This window comes from Lacerta agilis, chromosome 2 (assembly GCF_009819535.1).
Source record: "Lacerta agilis isolate rLacAgi1 chromosome 2, rLacAgi1.pri, whole genome shotgun sequence".
NCBI classification, from domain to species: domain Eukaryota; kingdom Metazoa; phylum Chordata; class Lepidosauria; order Squamata; family Lacertidae; genus Lacerta; species Lacerta agilis.
Genome location: NC_046313.1, coordinates 99508970 through 99533854, shown reverse-complemented (window position 1 = coordinate 99533854; position 24885 = coordinate 99508970). Strand labels below are relative to the sequence as shown.

The window sequence follows — 24885 nt, the reverse complement described above, 5'->3', positions numbered from 1 at the left end:
AAAGAAGCATCTGTGAAAGCAAAACATGCCCATCATAAAAAAAAATAATATGGGAAGCCAATCTTTGCAGCTTTGAATAATTAACAGAAGGTGAGACATTGAAATTATTGCACCACATTGCAAGCATCAACCTCAGTTCCCTGTCTGACTAGTTGAATTTGCAATTGACAACATATGGGACTCAAGAAGGAAGGTGCTTAGATCTTGTCACCATTTTGATATGATATGCATCCATGAGATTCACGGACTGTGGTATTCAGCAGATAACTTACAACCATTTTGATGTGACTCTCCCCTGCTTCTTCCATTTTTAAAACCGCAAATCTAATCAACATGTGAAGATGACAACTGCTTCAATACTTGGGCTGGTGGGGAAATGACTTCGTAACTTTTGAGTCAAAGTATTTTGATAGGAGTCCACCTCAAAGAATTTGTTTGTCACCTCAGGGATTCTGGCAAGTTTGGGGCATCAGGCTTTATAGGGCTACAGAGAGAGGCTTGTGGCTGTTTTTCTGGAACCCTTCGCATACAAAGTATGGGATCCACAACCCTTCTGCTGTAGGAACAAGTCTGTATCGCCAAGAATTAACAGTACAGGCAATGACCGATTTATGTGCATAATTGCCCCACCCAATATCCATATATCCTATTGTACACTGCCTCTAAAGTAGCCAGTCCCCATGGTCCAGGCCCAGCCTGTCACTGTCCATGTTTTAATGACGTGTGGCGGTTTGACTTCCTTAACAACAGCTGACATGCCCTGGAGAACTGAAATTTTGTGGGAAGAATTACTGCAAAATTATTCACCAAGAGCCCCTACGTCTACACGTAGATGTCTGGGAGTGAGGGTTGAACCAGGACTACAGAATGAAGCTGTTATGTACTGAGTTGAATAGGATCCAAAATGCAGCAGTCTGATTGGTCCTAGAACAATAGGATCCAGAATGCAGCAGTCTGATTGGTCCTGGAACAATGGGATCCAGAATGCAGCAGTCTGATTGGTCCGCAGGAGCCACCCAATCCAGCTCCAGGTGGAAGTGAATCCGCAACCTGATTGGCATACAGGAGTATCCTGGAATTAGCCAATCACATGGGGTCCATTGTGTAAATAATGTATATAAAGCAGACGTTTTGGGGAAACTTCCATTCCTTGCTACTATGAGCTGAATAAAGAGCATGAAATCCACACTTGACTCCGAGTATATTTCAGAAGCATTTCCCAAGGAATGGGATTTCAAGTCCTGGAATGATTCTGCCTACCAGCTGACCGCTGAATCTCGTGAAGCAGAGGGACCATAAATGCCCAAACTATTGTTTTCATATGTCTGGCCTCTCCGCTCTGACTCCTGGCTTGACACCTGGATCCCACTCACAGCCACTTATGGCTCATCTCTAAAAGTGAATTGGCAATGAGGATGGCCTCTGGCTTTCCTTAAAGGACAATCCTTGGCTACTGCTATCCTTTAAGTCCAGCCTTCTACCGCCTGGTGTCCTCCTAATGCTTTGGAATAAAATTCCCATCATCGTTGACTGCTGGCCAAGCTGGTTGCTTGCAGATAGAGTCTAAACCTGGAGGGTGCTGGGTTGAGAAAGATTCCTCTACACTTGTGTTTCTTCAACCTGAGGTCAGACTACAAGATGTGGGTGGACTACAAGTCCCAACTCCCACAGCCCAGCTTAGCCCAATGGACAAGGATGATGGGAGTTGTAGTCCACTCACACCTGGAGACCCCAGGTTTAAGAACACTGGTGTAGAGGAATATTTCTACAAAGAGAGAGGTGGGGAGGAGGGAGGGAGTTCTCAGTGGCCTGACAGTTTGGCGAATGTAGGAGGGTAAATGGAGCAAAATCTACTGTGAGCATAGGAATGAGGACTCTCTGTTTCCTTTCCTCCAGTCCCCCAAACTTTTCAAGACTATACAGAGAGGTGAGAGAAGGAAGAGAAATGGCCTACTTAGTGATGCCTAATCTACGCCCATCAAAATGAACAATGACGTTTGCTCTTCTTTCACAGATAAACATGTCATTTCGTTTTGTGTTTATCTTTTTCTCCTTTTTGGACAAGGAAAACGTTTGATGCTGGCGAGAGAGACACATTATTTATTGCAATTTAAGATGTGGTTCTCATACCTAATGATTGATTTCAAGTCTCATGATCCCTCAGGTGCATCATGCAGTGACTCGGACAGGACTTTTCCAGACTGTGATTAAGGTAATTGAATCAGAAATGGATTGGGAATGCAGCTAATTTTATTAAAATACTCAGAGTTTGAATTTTCTCTTTATTTATTTCTTTTTTAAAAAAGCCCATGTCATCAGCATAGGGACAATAAATTATCGCAAATTATGGTGCTCTCCAGAAAAGCAGCTCATATATCTAGAAGAGAGTACAACTTGAAAATCCGGGAGTTTGCATTAACATCAGCGGGGTGTTGTTGTCTCATTACGTTTATTAAGCTAATGGGACAAGAAGCCCCCAGCACATCAACAGATCTTCAAAATCCACAGGCTACACACACATCGAGTGGCCTGTGCCTCTCATACAATAGAAACCCACCCCACCCTTTAATTCTAAAAGCAAGATATATATTTGCTGGTGGCTAATCAAGGGAGCACTTCTTTCAACTAACACTTTGTCTGTGAGTGCACTTGCAGGGAATCCTATAGCCCAACAGTGAGGTCATGGTTCAAGCTGTGATTAGTTAATCAACCCAGTAGAAATAATTTGAGAATGTGGTGCCTAGTCAACTGCAACATCCTTCTCTCAAAGGGTTATACAGAGACTTAGCACATCAGAAGCACTACTATGAGACGACTGGAAGTTATGACCTACCCCTGCAATAGCCAAAATATGTCTTGTTATAGGTTTCAGCATGTGTGTGTCCGTCTGGGTTATATTTGCAGGTCCCTTGCAGGCCAAGGCGGTTTAGAATCTAGCAGAAGAGGCTGCTGAACTGGTTGGACAAGTTTCTTTGTAAGATAATGGGCTCAGATGGCCAGTTAAGGGCTGCCATTCACATGTCCATTCATATGCCTTATTATTTATACCCCTCCCATCTGGCTGGGTTTTCCCAGCCACTCTGGGCGGCTTCCAACAAAATATTAAAAATGCAATAAAAATATGATTGTTTTCTCCTAGGATGGAGAAAAATAGGCTGGGCACAGGGTGGGGGATTTGTATGTGGCTGAGTTTTTGGGTGATGCTGGAAGTTGGAGACATGGAGAGGTTTGTCTTGCTCAGGGCTGGGCTCAAAGCACTGGGCTTGGGGATCTCTCTGGCAACCTAATGAGGAAACAAGATCTGTTGGAGTGTTCATATTGTGAGCCCCTCCATCCTGACCTATGCTCAAGTTGTATATATGTGGCAAATAAAACCAATTTTAGCCTAAAGACAACACAGTCTCCATTAACTTGCATTCCAAGGAAACTGAACTCTAAGTAAGCACTGGGATTCAAGCACAAGATTAGGATGCATGCAACAGTATGAACTATCAGCCTCAGTGATATTCCAGAGCCCAGCACAGAAAATTTCCATATCACTGTTGCCCACAAGTCAAAGTGTTGGTGTGGGAACTTGCCATGCCACGCTTCAGAAGAGCTCAATGGCTGGCTCTACGCTTTATGGCAGCAGTGGGGAGTCAGTCACAAGGTGGCTATCATTTGCAGCAGCCTCCACATGGTGCTTGGAAGCGGTGCTCTTCATCTAAACAGTGGGAAGGAGTGGGAAAAGAACGTCTGTTCATTACATGAGGCAAAGGAAATGGTTAACATCCCTTTGTGCTAAACACTAACATCGTTCAATGTTTTGCCCCACTGCCTATGTTGGATTTGCAAGATTAATTTGAATATGGCAAGACTGACAAACTTTATGCGCCAGTGAGCACATCTGGAATTCTGAGACAGTGGTGGTCTCCAGTCACAAAATGGCTGCCATGGGTTGTGTGGTATAAAACAAAATGGCTGCCATGGGTATGCAGCATAACAGAAAATTGTTGTGAGGGGTGTGGTGTAACAAAAATGGCTGCTGTATCTAAGAAACTGCCTCCCAAAAAATGGGAAAAGGCACATGTGTCAGGCCCTGCTGCACTCGCTCACGGAGAGAAGCTCGTTGCATCTCTCCACTGTTCAGAATGGAAGGGAGTTTGCATATTTAATGAAATGTTGTCATGTTTGAGGTGGAATTTTTAATATAGGCGACGCAAAGCCAGTGTAAACAGGAACTAAACAGGAAGAGCAAACAGTATCTTGTGTATTGTGGGAAGATATTTACTGCGACCTTTTTCAAGTGCCATAGAAGGTCCTAGTGGGATTGCTGGTATCTGTGAGTGCCATGTTGGCAATACAGCAAGATTTTTTTGGGGGGGATGATAGTGGGTAGGCGAAAAGCTACCAGTCAAACACTGTACCAGTGGCAGTAGACCTCATGGGACCACTGTGGTGTAGGAAGTGGATGGGACAGGGAGGAGAAAGTTCAATGGAAAAGGCAGTAAATGAAGAAAAGAATGGGATTTCATTGTTGGGCTTCCTCAGTAAGATTTGTGAATCTTTGCCCTATCCATCCATCTGAGGTGAACTAAAAGTTGTAGTTGTTGTTCTTTCTCCCTGCACACACAGACACACTCTTTCTTCTTCCATCCCCGCTAGCTATTCCCAGGCGGTAACGCAAACTATCCCACAAATAAGGTCAATGCAGCAAATGGAAAGGAAGAGAATTGCTTCAATTTGCTGTTGTCAGATGTTAGTGTTCTTAATCAACCCTAACAGGGCCTTTAACGGGTAAATCCTATACTCACATTACACCAGGAACAGAGATATGCCACTCCTATTCTTGAGAAACAGCTGCCATATTCAATGTGTGGTCAGCCCAGGAAGGGAGGGGGGGAAACACACACAACCAGAAAATCCAAAAAATGCATTTTAAAAATTGACAGACTCATCCCCTTGGAACACCACTAGAGCCCAGCAAAGCCACCTATATGTTGCACAGACCTCAATGCATGCCCCCAGGACATCCCCTGCATTACCACACACACACACACACACACACACACACACACACACAGCATCACTGCTCCATCAGACTCAGTGGCACACCAGTATTGGCCATGTTACTGCAAATATCTAGGAATCAGTGCAAACAGGAGTTCAAATCCTTTCTCTTCTTACAAGCAGTGTCGAATGAGTGCCACACAGAGGTGTAAGGAAAAGAGGCACAGCACAAGACCCACAAGATGCCAGCAGAGAGCGTACATACACACACTGCTTCAGGGACAAGGGTTGAAGGTGTGCCCAGAGAGAAAAATACATTTGCCAAGCAGCTAAAGGGGGGGCAGTGGAGATGTCGTAGATGCAGAGTGGAAACAACATTCTCCAGTGGCCCACTGGATTGAGAACATAGGAAGAGCTGGCTGGATCTGGCCAATGGCTCATCTGTCCAAGCATCCTGTTCTCACAGCGGCCAACCAGATGCCTGTGGGAAACCAGCAAGCAGAAATCGAGTACAGGAGCAGGTTCCCCTCCTGTGGTCTCCGGCAACTGGTATTCAGAAACGTATCTGCCTCCAACTGTGGAGACAGAGCTGAGCCATCATAGAAGCAGGAGAAAGGAGCTTGGGCCCCATCAGGGGAATATTCAAATAGGCCCCCACTCGTTTTTTTGGATGCCTTATTAAACAAATGAAGTATGGTAAGAAAATGAAGTCAGGCAGCAGCAAAAGTGAAGAAGCTCACATTCAACCCACACTGCAAGAACTGGTTGGCCACTGTGAGACTAGGAGGCTGGACTAGCTGGGCCAGGGTCCTGATCCAATTGGGCTGTTTTACCGGTATGTTATGAAGATCCTTGACCACTTGGCCACAGCAGACAGGCTTCAGACACACCATGGGGTGCCCCAACCTCAGCTGTCACAACCCTCGAGGGGTTAAATACAACAGTGGGCGTGTATTTTGATGTTCGCTGGGGTTTCATCACTTGATGACTGCAATGTTAAAGTGATGACATGCATGTGTAGAATAGCTATGGCAGACCAAACACCACACCCAGAGTTTCCCTAGCATCTCCCAATGCTTCAAACGCCATCTTTTCTTCAGGGCATTATCTCAAAAGCTCAGCTGCAAACCACTGGGTGCTGACTCATGAGGAGACATACTTGCTTGTGCGCAAATAAGACCAAAGTCCCTTCCAGTTAGCATGCTTCACTATACAGCTTTCGTGGAATGCTGAAGACGCATCTCTTTACCCTGGTCTTTGACACTTGATATGAGCGTTTTCAGAATCCACCCTATTCCTGCGATTGTAATCTGTTTTAACTTCTTAACTTTTAATTGTTATAATCCACATGGGGACCTGCTGGTAAAAGAAGGTGGCTGTTGGCTGGCTGTGGGAAATCAAGGTGGGGAGGGAAGGAAGTTTATCATATAACAAGAACTCAAGGTCACGGACTGAAAAGTGGATTGACAGACCCAACAGGTTCAGGACAGACCAAAAGAAATACCTCTTTTCACAATAGGTTCTGGAATTCACTTAGGTTCTAGAATTCACTGTCACAGAAGGGCAGCCACACACCCACACAAACAAATGGATTGTGCAAGCATATGAAGGATAGGTATTAGTTATGACAGCTGAACAGAACGTCCATGCTTAAAGATAGTTTCCCTGTATACCAAGGGCACACACGACGGAAAGGGCTGTTGCCTACCTTCTTGCTTCCCAGAGGCATCTGTCTGGCCACTGTGATAAATAAATTGTTGGACTAGCTGAACTGAGAGTCTGACCCAGCCAGGCTCTTAAGATCCCCACCCCGCCATGGAGGTCCTGGACCCAGAAGACAGCAGTGTGCCGAGATGGAGCCGTTCCATGGACCAGCGGTCAAGAGTCACTGCTTAAGACTGGAGAGGTGGTGAGGTGTAACCATATTGCACCACATTCCCTTTCAATCAATCTATTTACAGCCGCACAGAAGATTCGGGATCCCTCCAGCTTCAAGGATAAAATAGCAATGCTGCAATGTGCCGCAGCTGACTGGTTTTATTAGTTCTCATAATTGTCTCTTATTAATTTGTACTCTGCATAATAAAATAAGCACTCACCTTCACAGTCTGTCCAGCTTCAGGACCGTCCTGTAGATGAGAAGAAAGGGAAGGGGATGGAGAAGGAGAATGAGATAAGAGCAGCTGACGAGTCTCTCTTGGGTATTCAAAAATATCGCCCATTAATAATTTAAATCCAATTTCATTGTGCATTAATTTATAGCGCTCTCGTGGGTATGATTTGGCGCCAAAGCTTTCGGGAACAGACACCTTTTTATTTCAGGTCCTCATCAAATAGGAAAAGGTGGTCTGAAGAGAAATAAAGGCTTGCACATTTATTCCCCCAGCCCTTGGCATCTCGTATCATAAATGCTCCCAATAACTATGGTGCTCACCAAGATTGATGGGTGCTATTTGTAAAAGGGAAGTTAGCTGTTGGCAGACGAGGAGTGGTGTGGCAAATTGGCCATCTTTGCACAACATGGTTTTAACAAAAGGACTGGGTTATCAGAGGTGACCACTGGATCCAAAGTGTTGTTATTTAGATTTTAGTAGTCCCGCTTACCAGCCACAACGCGTTTCCGGGAAATAGTTCATTAGGCAAGCGTTCACATAACGAGCTGACGATTTCCATTATTTCCTATGGGGGGATTTCTAATCATGATCTCTCTCCCCACTCTTGCCAGGGTTTCTGCCCCAAAATGGCTGCTGCCAACCAGCAGAGCACAAACAAGTAAGAAAGTAAGGAAGTGGAGAAAGTCCAGATGTTTAAAAATGTGTGTGTGTGTGTGGACTTAAACCAGGGGTTCCTAATTGGTGGCCCGTGGCCCCAAGTGAGCCATGTAACCCACACAGGGGGTCCACAGCACCATTCCCATAACAAAAACTATCATAGAGATATCAAAACTTTCCAAAGTAGGGGGTCCGTGGATTGGCTTTTCAAAAGCAGGCCATCCACATTACTTTGTTAATTGGGAACCACTGCATTAAACACCTCAGGACTACAATACTTCAAAGACTGACTCTCTCCTTATGAACCGACCTGGACCCTGAGATCATCTTTTGAGGCCCTTCTTCGTGTTCCTCCACGAGAGGTCCAGAGGGTGGCAACACCAGAACGGGCCTCCTCTGCAGTGGCTCCTCATCTGTAGAATGCTGTTCCCAGGGAAGTTCACCCGGTGCCTTCATTTTACACCTTTAGGTGCCAGGTGAAAACATTCCTCTTCAACCAGGCCTTTGGTTGATTGACATACGGTGCCCTTTTAAATGTGTTACGGGAGTGGGGATTATTGGTTTGTTTTTGTTCTTATTTTTATTATGTATGATGTGTTTTACATATTGCAATTTTATGGTATGAACCACCCTGAGATCTACAGATGTAGGGTGGTATATAAATGTAGTAGTAGTAGTAGTAGTAGTGCAAAACATCTGGAGGGCTCTAGGTTGTGGAAGAGCACAATAAAGAAGGCACGACAGAAGTGTTTACTAACCTGAATGGAAATGGTGAGTGAAGTCCCACCAAAATGTTGCTCCACTACATTTCCAACCAGCTGTGTTGTGCGAAATAAATCAGCTACTTCTTCAGGGCGCAGATCGCGGAATCGTTCCACAGGGCGGAGTGGGCAAATGAGAACATCTGGTTTGCATAATGTTAAGGCACAACTGACATATTATTCCATCTCAGAACGTTCCCTTCCCTTCAACATTGTAAACAGTATGTTCATATACCTAACAAACAGCCCCAAACTCCCAGGCTCTGTGATCTTGATGGGAATTCAGCACCTACGGAGAGAAGATCTGTGCATTATTTGTCTGAATGCTTTGACCAAGTGCTCCATTTCAAATACTTCAAGCTGCATAAATGACTGAGTGAGCCTGAAAAGTCAGCTTTGGGAGAGTTTCACAATGCTCTGCCTGAAGCAGTGAAGACTTGGATAGAAAATAGATGAAAATCTCGAAGAACAGTTGAAGTGCATTGAACACATATGTTCAGAATCCCCTTTTATATTCCAAGCAGTAGGTTATCTTCCTGGAGAAAACAGCGCTCATTTTTTTAAACACATCCAAGCATTCTGGGCTGCATAAATTCACATTCTGAATGGTGGTGGTGGGTTGGATTGCCATATGTTTGGATACTGCCATGATTCAGCAGTCGTAAGCAGTGGCTGGGCAGAAATCGCAGCAATGTTGGGGAAAATTGATTTTTTAAAAAACAAAATAGAAAATTCTTTCCAGTAGCACCTTAGAGACCAACTGAGTTTGTTCTTGGTATGAGCTTTCGTGTGCATGCACACTTCTTCAGATTTTTTTTAAAATAGCTCAAAAACTTCAAGTTTATGGTTTGGTTTGGTTTGGTTTGGTGGTTTTTTTTAAGATTTTACATTTTAAAAGCTCAACAAAAACATCAATTTTATTTTAAGTCTTTTGTGTCTGGATTTTCAGTTTGAAATATAGCAACCCTAGTGGTGGGGATTATGAACTCTGGAAACATTGCTAGTAACAGTTGTGACAAAACAGTTGTATTACACAGCTTCCATGATCAGAGCTGTGACTTCAGTGGGCTTAAGCATTTTCTGATCTGTAGTGGCTTGTGGCCAATCATTCTATTGCCGTAACTGATTAGATTTGCAAATGTTAATATATTTTGGTCATACAACTGTAATTTCTGGAGCATATAATTTGCCGGGCCCTCACTGTATAATTAGAGATTTTTGCTGTGGCACATTTCAGGTGCCATAATTAGGATCATCTGGTCTCTTAAGATAGAAGAGTTCCATATAGCAGATTCCTATATGTGTCTACTCAGATGTAAGTCCTATTGAATCCAGTGGGGCTTATTCCCAAGTAAAATTGCACAATTGCAATCCTATGCATATTGACTCAGCAGTAAGTCCTATTTTTTCAATGTGAGTTGTTTAGGGTTGCATCATTACAGTACAGTCCTAAGCATGTCTACTTAGAAGTAAGTCCCAAGGAAAATTATTCCAAGGTAAGCAGGTGCAGGGCTGTGACCTCAGAGTTTTAACATAAGGGTGTGCATTAGATCTATATGAATCCCAAATCAAGAACTGAAGCAGGCCAGTTCAGACAGATTTGGGGCTTGGATAAGCTGAAGCAGTATTTCTCCAAAGCTCCTCAAGTTGAAATTGTCTATCAGAAACTTCACTCTTGTGGTTTATCACCACAACAGCTACTCACTTTGGGTTTTAGTAAAGCAAACAGTCTAATTTGTAAGCGCCTAAATGATATTGAGCATCAGAACAACATGGCCACAAGAAAGAAATTTTGCCCATGTTATGACTATTTTCCACCTTCCCATTTCGACTCTATGTAATAATCTAGCAATTCTAAAATATAGAAACGCTTTTACTCTCGCAAGATTGAATGGTTTGCCCTCGTCTGTACTTGAGGGATGATTCCAACAGATTCCACACGAAAACACTTATGTCCCTGTGGAGATGGCAGTACCAAATCGGTGGCGCATGCCCTTCTGGCTTGCACTCTTTATAAAGACTTGAGGAATAAGATTATCACACCTCTTTTATTGCTCATTCCGGGTCGCCCAACCACTTCCACAATGTCCTTTCTCTTGGCAGATCAAGATGAGCAGGTGACAGCAAAGTTTGCAAGATTTTTAGCTGGGGCAATCAGAATAAGATCCACCATTTGTCTATTGATTCAAAACCCCAAAACGTATTTTATATGATTGACTTTTATTTCTATTCTTTGTATATTGTGTTGTTGTCTTATTGCTATGGCCAATGGCTGACGCAAATAAAGATTCATTCATTCGTTCGTTCATTCAAGCTGAAATTGTGACCTCTGAAGTGATTCGGGGTAATTTGGATGTTAAAACAAAAGTACAGGCAGATACTGTGTTTGCACAAACTGAAACAGCTCTCCCCAAGTTTGCCATATGAGGAAAACATTGGGGTGCAGAGAGAGAGAGAGAGGAGGAGCTCTTTTGTGATGGGCACATCCAGTTTCTAATCAGAGGGTATGACTTCACTAGGGCTCTCCAATCACAGTGCTTTGGGGGAGGGAAGTTGGCTCAACATATCACCTTGTTCTTGTCTGCTCCCTGCTCATGCCTAATCTTGCTAGTCATGCTTGCTTGAAATATTCACCTCCTGTTTCTTTATGAACTGTCCACATATCCATTCCCGTCAAATCAGGTTTGCATGAAGCTTATGTGATTCTCTGAGCCAGTAAGGTCAAATAAGCCTAATGCTACCCCCCCATTCAAAGTAAGTCCCTAGCCCTTGCACCTAACCGCCTGAAATTTTGCAGGTTGTTTTCCTAGGGGCCCCTCTATGATGCATTCCATTCTTTTGCCCACAAAACAAAAAGAAGGGGAACAAATGCTTTTCAGCTCTCCCTCCAAAAACCAGCTTTAAAGACTTCTAGTTCAAAAGGTTATGGACTAATCTGTCAGTAATTTAGCAGGTTTCTTAGCTGGGGGCCCTTTCTTGTGTCTGCTGTTTTTATACACACTGCCCACAAACCAAGAGAAAATAATTAAATGCAACATTTTTTAAAACACTACAAAGATGTAAAGGAAAACTAGGGCAGCTATCCTTCTGAATTTTGGCAGGATTCAACCTCTCTGAAGGGAATATCAATTTTGCAAATTTCTGCTAGTTCTCCCCCCCCCACCAAATCATAATACATTTTTTAATGGTCCCTTTAAAAATATTAAAAGGCATCAATTACAAAACCCTCTGGATCTATTTGAAGGGCTTTATCCACTCAAGAAGAGCTACTCTGCCTTTCATTCAATTCCTGTTAAAACAGGGAGTTGTAGTTGTTTTGAGTTTTGCCCATAATAAGGAATGAAGGTTTTTTTTCTTATTCTTCCAAACTAGAATACAGATTCAGACCCAAACCAAATTAGGAAGCCTTCACGGCACTCCAGTCCAAACTGGGCTGTTTTCCGAAGCGCCAAACCAGGTCAGTAAACATCCCTACTCTAAAATGCTATCCAAGGACACTTCCCTTGAAAAACACAATGCAAACTTACTTAGGAGTCTACATGTATAGGATTGATTTGTAAAGGATCTGGGACACAGTGCTGTACATTTTAGCCTAAGAGATATTAGAAAGCAATAAGTTTATTTTCTGATGGGATTTCTTTTGCGGTTCTGGGAGGTTATTTCTCTGCCTCGAGCAACAGGCACTGTTGGGCTTAATAAAGCTCCAGTAATTTATTTGCTAGTCTTTCCGGCGTGCTGTAGAAAGTGCCTTCATAAATGACGCTATTGGTTGAAGTGAGAGCCCAAGGGGGGAAGCAGGAAAGCTGCACTGCACTCCTGATTTCCATATTAGGAATGAAGAAATGGGGAAACTAATTAATTTTGCTTGTTAAAAAAGAAGACGAAGAAGAAGGGAAATGCACGTCAACACTAAAAAAACAGGAAGAGATACATTTGTTTAATCCAAGTTCATTTTTCAAAAGGGAAGAAGGGAAGCCTTTTCCTCAGGCAGTCTGACACTTAAGTAGATAATTACTCTTCTTCTGCAATACTGCTTTATTATTATGGGTCAGTGAGCCATTTATAAATGAAGAGTATCTTTCCACTTACCTCTAGCAAAATTGTGCCTAACATTCAGCTTTCTTGTATTCCTCTCTCTGTTTAAAATGTCTTTCAGAGTTCTAGTCCACTGCCTTCTTCTTATGGCATTCTGGTCTTTATACACTACCACCGTATTTTCCGGCGTATAAGACGACTGGGCGTATAAGACGACCCCCAATTTTTCCAGTTAAAATATAGAGTTTGAGATATACTCGACCGCAGATTCTCCACCCGGCGTATAAGACGACCCCCGACTTTTGAGAATATTTTCTTGGATTAAAAAGTAGTCTTATACGCCAGAATATACAGTACATTAAAATCTCAACTGTCACCCATTTCAAAATTCATATTTCTAAGTCATTTCAGGGGGGAAGAAGAATATGGCATAACATTCACTTGTCCCATTGTGGGGGCCTGGGGAGCTGCTATGGGGAGAAGGGGGCAAGAGGGTTAACTTCCACTGGAGATATCGGAGAATTCTGTTGAAAATGCAAATGGGACCAGAAATCACCTAAGTTCATTTACCGGTATTTATTTTGGTGGTTATTATTATTTCCATTTATAGACCACTTACTATCTAAATGATCTAAAAGTTCTGTGTTCCATGTCCAGAACAGAAATGGATTCAGGAATACAATCCATAGTTACAGTTGTTGTTGTTGTTGTTGTTGTTGTTGTTGTTGTTGTTGTTTTCAGATTGCAAATGATATGCAATTAATTACACACATACTTGCATTGTGTTTCCTTTGCAGTGAAAATAATGGGATGGACTAACATAATGATAACATGATCTAGGTAATTAGTTACATAAATTATGTAAGTTGTGTGATTTTGCCACAGCAGAAAGCTGGGGTTGGGTTTTTTGTTTTTTTGTGTTTTTTTGCAGAAAGTAAACTGCAGTGGAATGTAAACAGTGATGCAAACAACAAACACAGGGCAGGGCAGAAAACAAGAGATTTCTGTTAAATTACTAAAACTCAAATTAAAAGCAGAATTTGGGTTTTTTGAAGGGCAGTGGACGCCCGATATCTTTCATTCCATGCATGAATGCCACGCCACTCTACCCAAAATGGAAAGTTGGCTGGGACAATTGAAGTTCAAAAAAGGGGGAAGAACCTAGGAGAAATATCTTTCTTCTTTGGCAATCACTCGTAGCCGAGTAAGATTGTCTTCCATAAACACAGTTTTAACAGTGAGTCCGTAAGTGGCTATGGAGGTCAATTCTGGTTCCACACGTCCTTCCACAGTGGGGACATTGGTTTCTGGGCGGGAGTTACCTTTACTTAGGAGAAATATATATGAGGCAAAATAAGTGATTTCTGTTTTAGAGGCTCTTCTGCACAAGAAGGTCAACGGTTCAGAGGTGGGTGTTTTGAATATGAAAGTTAAAAGTATACATAAATAAGTTTTTCAAAGGGAGGTCATTGTTTCAGGATGACAATTAAGGAGAAATGGAAACTTAGTCAGTATTTTATTTTCCTTTTGATTGGCTAAATGTTTGGGAGGGAATGAAAATCTGGTATATAAATCAAGCTGCAAAATAGAGCTGAAGAACTGAAGCAAGCAGCCAGGATGGAGATTTACAATAGTTACAGCCTGAGAAGGCTGGAATCATCTGTACTGATAATTATTTGCTGGGTCTACAATAGATTTTGCCGGATGTGTCTATCTCTGTTTATTTTTATTTAATTCTTTTAAATTTAACAAAAATCATACCATTAAATTGACGAAAACCTCCAAATGCTCTTTACTATTGTATTTAAGTAATGCATTCTCCCTCCTGCACTGTTCAAATGTTATTTTTATATATCCAATACACTACAGAATTGGGGGAAAGTATTACAATGTATTTTAGGGGAGAAACTTTATTTTCGCAAATTTCTTGAGTGAGGGGTCTTAAAATGTTTTTGGATGTGACGGGTGCAAATCTGCTATTATTTTTGTGATTGGACAACATTTAGCTTGGTAAATCTATGTTTGATTTAAAAGCACATAAACTGCTCTTGGAATTTTACCTTCTGAAAATGTCAGGTAATGCTATAAAAATGTTAGTTTCTCTGTATAAAACAAATCCATAACTTCTATCATTTCCATCTTGGGCAACAGCTATTTGTTCTCCATTTTCATCAGCACAGAGAATTGTTTCATTTGATGGCATTGAAGCATCCTGCTTACTTCTCTGACTATATTCAGCAAGCCTTCTTATCTTCTTGTTTTGCTACGTCTGCTTTTTTTTTTACTTGTCTGCTATGCTCAGGCATATATAATAAAGCCGCAAGTACTTGAAAGCCATTTTTAATTACCGTATTTCTATGCAATTTTACAGACATTCTTCCACATTTTTTTAAATAAGGCAAATTTAAAATTATTGGAAATTCCACAAAAATGTTTTTAAAAGCCAATATAGTTATTTACCAAGCATAACTAAACCATATTAATTTAACCAATTCCCAAGTCATGGTACAACTTTTTAGCACCCATCATTTTTTAAAGTTGAAAGTTGAAAGTTGAAAAATTCAATATACAATATTCAACACGTCCTGGTACATTATTGCAAACTTACTTGTCTTGGCCATGCACGCTGCATATATCTATAGAGCTCTTCTTTGCATTTTTAGTGGGGAGCAATTGGGAATTTTTGTTGTTTGAAACTTCCGCATCAAACAAAGCAAAACAAAGGGTGGGAGGGCAAAACAGAAATGCTTTATAGGTAGTGACATCCTGACAGCCCACAGAATAGGCTCTCTTTCTCAGGGGCCAGTGAAGTAACTGTTTCTTAGCAAGGCAAATCACTTGTTGTGTATAAAGCATAAGAAGTGGCAGGATCAGACAAAATGCTTGATCTTCTTCCAGACAAATCAAGGAGGTTACTTTGCTTCTCTCTCTGATATCTGGAGCTCTTTCGTGTCTAGAGTGTTAGTCCCTCTCTCCTTTCAAGGAATGGCATTTTTCAGTATGATCAATAACTCCACACATTTTTCATGGTTTTTCCCCCTCCTCTGGTCCCATATGATCTCACTTGCTATGCCTAGGACAACAACTCAGCAATCCAACTTTCTGCTCAGCTCCACAGGCACACAATTGCAACCACCACCTGGCATTCCCCAGGGCTGGTGTCGTCTACCCTTGGGCAGCTGCCAGGGCTCTAGCACCCTGATAAGTCCCACCACTGATGTCCTGCCATGCTTTAGCCTAGCCACCATTTATAGTCCTCACAATGGTTCCCCATGTATGCTCCCAAACACTGTGCTCCAAGAACACCACTCCAATGCTGCAAAACACTGTGAGAAATGAAAACGGCGGCTGGGTGCTGCTCAGAGTACTGTTGTCCTCCACTAGAAGGTAAGTTCACCAGGCCATGCTGATGGAAGAGGAGAGCCGTCCTCAGAAAACACTTTGCTCAAGGTTACATTGGTCTGAAGGCACATGACACAGGAAACTTGCTGGAGCTAAGCAGGTCTGGGTGTGGTCAGTGCCTAGAAGGGAGACCAACTGAGAACCTATGTTCACACAGCTTTGAATTACAGCAGCAAGAACAAAAAAAGATATAAAAGGAATAAATTCATAAAGTATAGAAATTTGGGCACAAGGACAAAAATCCTATTATTTGAAAGCTCTCCTGCCATACTTTTCAATCTTCCCTGCCTCTACCCATTTTGAGAAGCTCAGAGGTACTTGGGCTGATCTTTCTTCTCTCTTTCTGCTTATTGTATGTTTTGTTATTATTTAAAAGGGAACATTTGCTAATTTGCATTTCAGTCAGTGATAATCTCTTCTCGCTGAATGTATACCACCCATTACTGAATGACTCTCAGCAAGAGACCTGTTCTGTTGGAGATTAAGGCTGTCCTCATCCTTAAGGCCTCATAGCTTTTTATTGTGTTTGAATGGCAGGATTAATACTTCCTTTCACTCACAGAGAGGCTGCACAACCTGTTAACAAAGCTTGCTAAGGTTGCCTCCCCCCCCCCTATGAGGATGGCACTTTCAATGACTCATTTCTCTCCCTTTCTTCAACAACTCCTCCCTAATAAATGGTGGAGGCGAGACCCCCAAAACAGTTCAATGAAGATGAAGTATGCTCAGTGACTACAGTGTATTGGTAGTGGCTACAGTGTATTGGGATGCGGGTGGCACTGTGCTCTAAACCACTGTGCCTCTGGGGCTTGCCGATCTGAAGGTCGGCGGTTCAAATCCCCACAACAGAGTGAGCTCCCGTTGCTCTATCCCAGCTCCTGCCAACCTAGCAGTTCAAAAGCACACTAGTGCAAGTAGATAAATAGGTACCACTGTGGTGAGAAGGTAAACGGCGTTTTCTGTGCACTCTGGCTTCCTTCACAGTGTCCCATTGCGCCAGAAGCAGTTTAGTCATGCTGCCAAAAATGACCTGGAAAGCTGTCTGTGGACAAACGCCAGCTTCCTCGGCCTGAAAGCGAGATGAGCGCTGCAACCCCATGGTCGCCTTTGACTGGACTTAACCGTCCAGGGGTCCTTTACCATTTTTTACATTTTTATTGGTAGTAGTACTACTAGTAGTATATAACCTTTTATTTATTATATTCATTGGTTCTCTCACAGAGTGACCCAAAGCGACTTACATCAAAACCAATTGAGAACATCCAATAAAAATCTAAAAACAGCTATACAGATAAAAGGCAGGAACTACAGGTGCCACCCCACTAAAAAAGGAGGCAATGCCATGATACTGACTAAGGGCCAAAAGCCCAGGTGAAGAGAAATGGTTTTGCCTGGCACCTCAAAATACATAAAGATGGTACCACACAAGCCTTCCTGACTCTTAATCTCAGAGTTGTGGTTTTGAGCCCCATGTTGAACAAAAGATTCCTGCATTGCAGAGGGATTGAACTAGGGGTTGTCATACCAAAAAGGACCATTCTTATGTTGCCAGCCTCTAGGTGTCCCATGAAGCGGGTACATAGGGAAGGGCCTTAGATAACAATGACAATTTCCTGGTCGGCTCATATGGGTAGGTGTGATCCTTGAGGTGCTGTATTGGGTCCTGAGTTGCCTATCAGTTTATAGGTTTTAAACAAGCAACGGGCTTTCTGTTGCTTCAGAAACATTTGGCAATGTGCAGGAAAATGACACCCCTTTTAAAAAAGAAAAGAAATCAATTTATGAAGGGACAAAAACAAAACAAAAAATTGTCTTTGGGAGTCCATAAGGACAATATATCTTTTATTCAGAGAGAAGCAAAAATAACTGCATTAAAAAACAAATTTAAACTACCACACGTACACATATACAAAGGCCAAATTAGTAACCTCATAGTGGGAACAAGTTCTTGTTTTCTTAAAAAGAAAGAAAGAGAAGAAAATGTGATCGTTTAGATTATTCAGCCACACACAAAAGACTTCCTTTGTTTTGTCTCGTAATCTTCTTTGCCTCTTCTTGGTATTCATAAGAAAAATCATTAAGATTAATCAAATTATCTTAACATCAGCAATCTTGATGTAGCAGCTTTGTGCATGTTTACATGAATACAAAAAGCAGGATTTAAGCAGCAAGTGAGAATTACCCATTTCGGCGGGTGGGGGCGGGGTGAGGAAATCAATATAAATCTCTGACAGAGATCTGGGTGTGCTGCGCTGATAAAGTTGATGCTTTAAACCTACACCAGACAGAGTTTATTTTACAGCCTTTGCACAACCTATTATTTAATACAACCAGTCCCATAACCCCAACAGAAGCTGCACAGAAATCATTTGGACAGCCCAATCCCCTGGATCTGCTGGTGCAAGTCGCTGTGTTCCATCAGAACAGGCAGACAGGCCATGTTGCCCTGAAGGAGATGGGAATGGCATGAAGGGACAATTCTCAATCCATAGTCCATTGACCAGTGGAAGTGAGTAAGGTTAGGAATCAATGGGATAAGGAAGGTGGCAGTGAAGACCAAGAGTGGTAGGCAATTACCTAGAAGGTGACAGAGGAGTCAGGAATCCCAGCAGGAGATCAAGGAAAAGGAGTCAGTGGGTCAGCAAGTTTAAACCAAGTGCGTAACTCTATAGTGCTCTCTATTAAAGAAAACCAAGTCAGAAAGTGGACGTTTTGTGTGTTGTGGTGGCAGCTATAAAAACACACACAGAGAGAGGAACCAGCGAGACCAAGCATTCCAAAAGGACTGGAACAAATTTATATTATAACTGAAAGACAACTGTAAGCAATTAACACCATTAGCAGGGTTATTTGAAGATTTGTAGGATGGAATTGTTACCTATTCAGGTTGAGTAATATAATACTTTAGGTAATGATATAACAAGAATAGGAAACGAAGCGAAATTTAAAGATGTAAACTTTAATTTTGTAAAGCATCAGATGGGAGGGAGGGAAGTCGTTAGGCTCAGTTGAGCCAAAGAGATGAAATAAGAGGGCATGGTGTTATGTAATGTGATTACATATAAAAGCAATAAAAATTATTTATAAAACACACACACACACAGAGAGAGAGAGGGGGGGGAAGGGTTGCTGGCAGGTGCATAGCAACTAAGAGGGGGATAAGGAGAGGCAAAGAAGTGGAAATATTTGGCCCAGTGAATCTGCTGAAGCAGAATACTAAACAAGAGAAGGAAAACAGAGGGAGAATGTTTGCACTTGAAGAGGGAAAATGGGGCGGCATTATTATCATTTGACCTGCTGTAGATTTCCCCCTTCCTTGAAATTCTGTTTTATCACATGTCTTCAGAGTTTCCCACCAATGATCCGCTCATTGATGTGGGACTAAACTCTGCTATGTAAAAGTCCTTTAAAAGGGGGGGGGGGACACACACCAGTGGACCCAATTCTCGGCTGATGCAATTCTGCTGACTCAGATGGAAGCCTAAAACTGAAGTGCCAACAGCAGTTGGCGGTGTGTTTGTGTATGGGGGGGGGGAGAGAATAGCTTTACTTTATTTCATTTTGGCCATAATGGCTACATAGAGATCCTACTCCAGAAATGGTCCCCATAACAGAAACATATTGCTTGAAGGGGGGAAACCAAGTGAGCAGAGTAATCAACACTTGCAGTTCTGGCGACGTGGCGCTTTTGAAAACATCATTGCCATTTGTTTACTTCCACATTTAGCAACATTTAGCTGAGTGAGGCACCGGCTTGTTAAAACAGATTGATTAAACATAGTTGTGCCAGGCTGATGTGGCGTCTAGAGGGAACTTCTGTCTTGATAAACACAAAGCAGTTTTTCACTTCATTCTATGAAGTGGCCCTATCCTACTCCTTTTTTAACCCCTAGAAAAGCCCGCTGAACACACACTCCATCAGTTTTTATGACACCTGAAACATAAAATGTGAGGGCTCTGTTGACATGTATTTCCCCCCAAGTCAAAGATTGAGATGGTTTATTATTACTATTACTATGTGTTCCTAACATTTCTGCATTCCTTTCCACCAACAGCACACTGACTTTAGACCTTGGCCACATTCCCACTATACATTTAAAGCACTATGAAACCACTTTAAAGAGCTATGGCTTTCCCCAAAGACTTCTGGGAGGTGTAGTTTGTTACTGGTGCTGAAAGTTGTGACACAACCTGGTTCGTGACTCTGGTGCTCTCGGTTCAGATGTGCCAGAGGAAAGTCTTGATGTTGGTGCCCACTACCCATGGAAAATCCATTCTGAAGGTAGTTATTTTAGACAGTGCATTTGTCACAATGCAGGAAGGCTTCTTTAGTATTGTAAAATATACTGAAGAGCATTCTGAAAAATAAAATATGTGACACAGCACCGGGTCATTGCGAACTGGCACGTCCGACGGTTCCTCTTTAGCCTGTGCAGACTATTCACCTCTACAGCAGAGATGGTTTTGGTCTAGCGAGTTTCTTTTAAGAAACAAATTGTAACAGCTGTCTTCCTTCTCTCTCTAAATTATGGCCACACAACATCTCTCCGGTGACCATCAAAGGCTGCTTGCAGAGAACAGTGGATGTGCTTGCTCCTCTGTGAGGTCATCAGAAATCTGACCTCATGGTGGCTGCCAGAGCAGAGCAGTTTCTTATCCCCTCCAAATGAAATGCATTGCCGCTGTCATTTGTTCCGTCTCCACTGGATTAAGCTGCTGGATTCAGGTCACCAGAGTGACCTGGCCACATGCCAATAAATGGCTAAGCTTGTTATTATAAAACCAATCCTTTGTAAGTGACCAGCACCCCGAGTGCTCCTGAAATTAAATACATTCCTTGGGCAAGCTCCCTTTGAACTTGCTGGTCTTTAAATTTCACAAAGAACTTGGAGTGCTACTGATCTTTGCCTTGGGTGAGAAAGACATATCTTAACATTCATTTTCCATAGGCTTTGCAAGGCTATAGCAAACCCGTTTTAGGACACATCAGAAAATGGTACTACAGTCGCCGCCACCGTCTTCCTCCATAGAGCAGCAGGATGAATGGAGATGAGAATGCAAATGTTGGGTTCCCACCATCCCTGATCATTGGTCACGCTGATGGTGGCTGCGTTACCCAGCGGTGAATTAATCAATGCAGAGTCTTCTTCATAAACAGAATAAAAGTTTACTGAAGAAAATAAACTTGTTCATAGACAACATAGTTAAAGAGCATACAGAGAATGCTCATAATAGCTAGTTGACTCTTCACAGAAGCACAGATCTTAGTTACTGATTAACTGTAGTCCTGGAGCTGCTATACAGTGGTGACTCGCAAGACGAAATTAATTCCTTCTGCGAGTGCTGTCGTATAGTGAATTTTTCGTCTTGCGAAGCACCAACGGGGGAATAGCGGTTTGACGAAGAAGAAAAAACAATCGAGGAAATTTTTCGTCTTGCGAGGCAAGCCCATAGAAAAATTTGTCTTGCGAGACAGCCTTTCGCTAGCAAATGCCTTTCGTCTAGCGAGTTTTTCGTCTAGCGAGGCATTCGTCTAGCGGGGTACCACTGTATCTGCAACAACACAACATACTGGCTGAGACACACAAACTCTACATTACAGACTACTGAGGCCCACCGAGATGGCTGGTTACATTTATAGGGAACCCAAGATGAGTCATGAGTCACAGTGACATAGCATTTTACTGCTAAAAGACTTGAAAGATTTGTGTAGGCCTCGTAGGCCACACTGCCTAGGCCTTGCCTGCTTCCGCTCTCAAGAGCCTTTGTCTCATGACAGGCTGATGGCAGATGGAGCCCAACATGTCCTGGAGGAACACAGTCTCTCCCGTCCCTCGTAAACACAAACTTTTCCAATCTCTGTTTCATTCACATTTTTGAGAGAATTTGAAAGTCGCGACTAACCCAGCCTTCTCAGAGAGGGCTAATGATCAAAAGGAGCTAGACAAGAGTCAGCATGTTTATATTGCCCAGAGGAGCCACTTTCCCTGGGGCGCAAGTGAGCATGTCATGGGGGCAGGGCACACCACTGCAGTGACCCCTGCCCGCTGGAGCTAAGCGGGGCCGTGCTGCACTGCCTGCCAGGCCACACAGTTGGGAGGCCAGTCAGCCGACAACACCCTGCTTTGAGGGATGCAATTATGGCGCCCTGGGAGCCCAGTCCACTTGCAAAAACAACGCTGGGCTTGCAGGGCACCGTGGAACTATTTTCAGACCTCCCAACCCTGCTTATTTCCTTGATGCTTGCATGCTTTCTGGCTTGGCTGCCAGCACTTACAATGGCACAGGCCCCACCCAGAAGGATTCTAATGCCATAATCGAGGGGCCAGCAAAATTTAGCCGCGGGCCGGTCCACTGTCCCTCAGACCTTGTGGCGGGCCGGAGAAGTGGCACCAGGGGGAGGGAGCTGGAAGAAGAGGCAAGGGGGGCAAGTAGTCCTCCTCCCCCACAGCCCCAGCCATTATGCTTACCTTCCCAGGGGCTACCGCCACCGCTGCTGCTGCTTCTCTGGCTCACAGGAGTACCAGGGTGGGGGCGGCGGAGGGAAGATGAGCACCATGAAAGGGCTGGCTCCGGAGAGGGGCTGCTTAAAGTGGCACTCAGCCCAGACCCCTTCCTCCTCTAGGCAGGGCGGGGAGATCCACGGACAGTCCACGGGCTGGATCCTGAAGGCAATTGGGCCTGATCCGGCCACCAGGCCTTAGTTTGTCGACCCCTGTCATAATCTATTGATACAGGTTTTTTGGTTTTTTAAAAAGAGATGTTTTAAAAGAATGAGCCTGATTTACAGCAGCATATCATAAAACAGAGGAAAGGGCTTGGTCTCGAAAATGAAAGCTACCCTCCTGCCACCTCCTCCCACCCTCTATATTGCAATCTAGGTTAAACTGCCCAAGAAAACAAAGCCTCTCACCAAGGAACTTGGGACTTCAGAAGTTCTTTTGTACCTCTACCTGTGTTCAGAAGATAGACAAAAATCACTGGCTAAAAAGCTCTGGGATTTTCAAAAGCAAACTGAGTGTTTTCAACCTGTTTCCCAAAGCAGCGGAGGCAAAAGACAATTTAATGTCACTCCGGCAACTCCTGTAATAGAAGAAGCTAATCAGGTAGTCTCTGGAAACAAAGGAAGGAGTAATAAAACTTCAGAGATAAGCTACACTTTGAACATGTCAAAGCCAGCCTTTCCCAAGGAAGAAAAAAGTGATTTGTATGCAAATAAAGCCCAATATTTGTCGCCAAACCTGAAGGAATACAGTTTTGGAACGCATTAAAGTTTGTCACAGCTCCATTAAAATGAAATGCCAGCTTTGGGTCTGTCATTGTCTCCTTTAGTGCCAAAGCAAACCAAAGAAACACAGAAGCTGCAGCCTACACTCATGAAAAACAGACGCTGACAACTTGTAGGTAGTAAACCTTTGGCACCTCATCAGCCTACAGCATAGACTGCTATAGGACTCCCAAAAGACACATTTTCTGCTGGGGAGCAGGTGCTATTCAGATGCTCAACAAACAGAAAATGGAAAGTACTTGATTTGTTTCATTATATTATCAACTTGTTTTACAGATGTCAATGCGGTCCGGATCCAAAGTTCACTGAGATCAATAGTATGATCTGGAATGATTTTCTTGCACCGTTATCCAATGAGAACAGAATGGATCAGAGACAACTGGTACTCCACACCTATTACCGTCTGAAGGGTTTCCATGGCATTTGACAACCAGCTAGTGAGTTTGGGTAGCTGAAAAGCTTTGCCCAGATCCTTTCCTTGCACATTTCCTTCCAAGCATGAAGAATCACTTGCACTTCCTATCAGGGCCGGCCCAAGACATTTTGGCATCTGAGGTGGACCTCAAAATGGTGCTTCCCTTCCTAGCAGTGAAGAAGGGGTGGGGGTGGGGAGATCTACATGAGCAACAAAAGACCAAGAAAGAGTGAAATCAGGATCTGCTACCCCTGTGGACCAAGCTGCCTGAAGCAGTCAGTCACCTAACCCTCCCTCATGTGTGGGCTGGCCCTGTTTCCTATACTACTGCAAAACAGTCCTCAGCATCAAGGATTGGAGGAGTGGGGCAGTGGGACCAGTAGGGCAGAAGGCAGTGCAAGCAGCAGTAGGGAGAGCCAGAAACAATGATTGGCAATATCAAGCAGACTCAACTAATTCTAGTTTTGCCCCCACCCTTCTTCCCAATGGATTCTACAGGGGAAATAGGGATGCGGGTGGCGCTGTGGTCTAAAGCACTGAGCCTTGTAATATATATATATTTTTTTAAGGTGCTACTGCACCTATTTGTTTGTATTTACTTTAAGGTATCCTTCCGCTTTAGGAAGGAAGGGCAAAAGATCCAGCAGGGAGTTTGCTGCATGGATCCCTCCGCGTTTGGGTAAAGCGCGTCAATTTAGTCAATGTAACGGTCAATAGATGGTTTCCCGCCCTGAAACTAGCATAGAGACAAGGTTGTGATTGGTTTGTGTAAATGTTATGACGATGTTTGATTCCTTAATAAATAGCCTCCGCTCTCTGTAGCGTGTGTGGAGAGCGCGCAAGACAAGCCAGAGAGAACATCGGTGCATGACAAGCTAGAGAGAAACCAAAACCAAAACCAGCCGCACAGAGCAGTTGAGAGCTTCTTCACCATTGACTGCAGTCTCTTAGCATTTATTTCATTTTATTTTAAAACTTTTATTTGGCCTTCTAAGTTTTGGCCGCTACCTAGCTTAGCTTTTCTTCTTCTCCAGAGACCTCCGGAATCTTCGGAACTTCCAGATACCTGCAGAAAACCTTCAGCAACCTCCAGAACTCACAACAAACTACCTTCAGATCATAGCCAGCAGACCCTTTCACGACGCAGTGGGAGCAGGAACTCCGGCATTACTGGTCATCCCATCTGCTGGCTATCCCCACAGAGCCTCTTGGGCTTGTCAATCA

At 43.2% G+C, this 24885-nt stretch overlaps 1 protein-coding gene across 1 annotated transcript in view; it reads right to left on the bottom strand.

Moving 5' to 3' along the window:
* FHIT (fragile histidine triad diadenosine triphosphatase) overlaps positions 1-24885 on the bottom strand; it is a 633148-nt gene that overhangs the window by 217148 nt on the left and 391115 nt on the right. The window contains exons 2-3 of the mRNA XM_033141324.1: positions 8519-8664; positions 7089-7118 (exon numbers count right to left, since the gene is read on the bottom strand). Coding sequence (XP_032997215.1) covers positions 7089-7118; positions 8519-8664 — 176 coding nt within the window. The remainder of the gene's footprint in view (positions 1-7088; positions 7119-8518; positions 8665-24885) is intronic.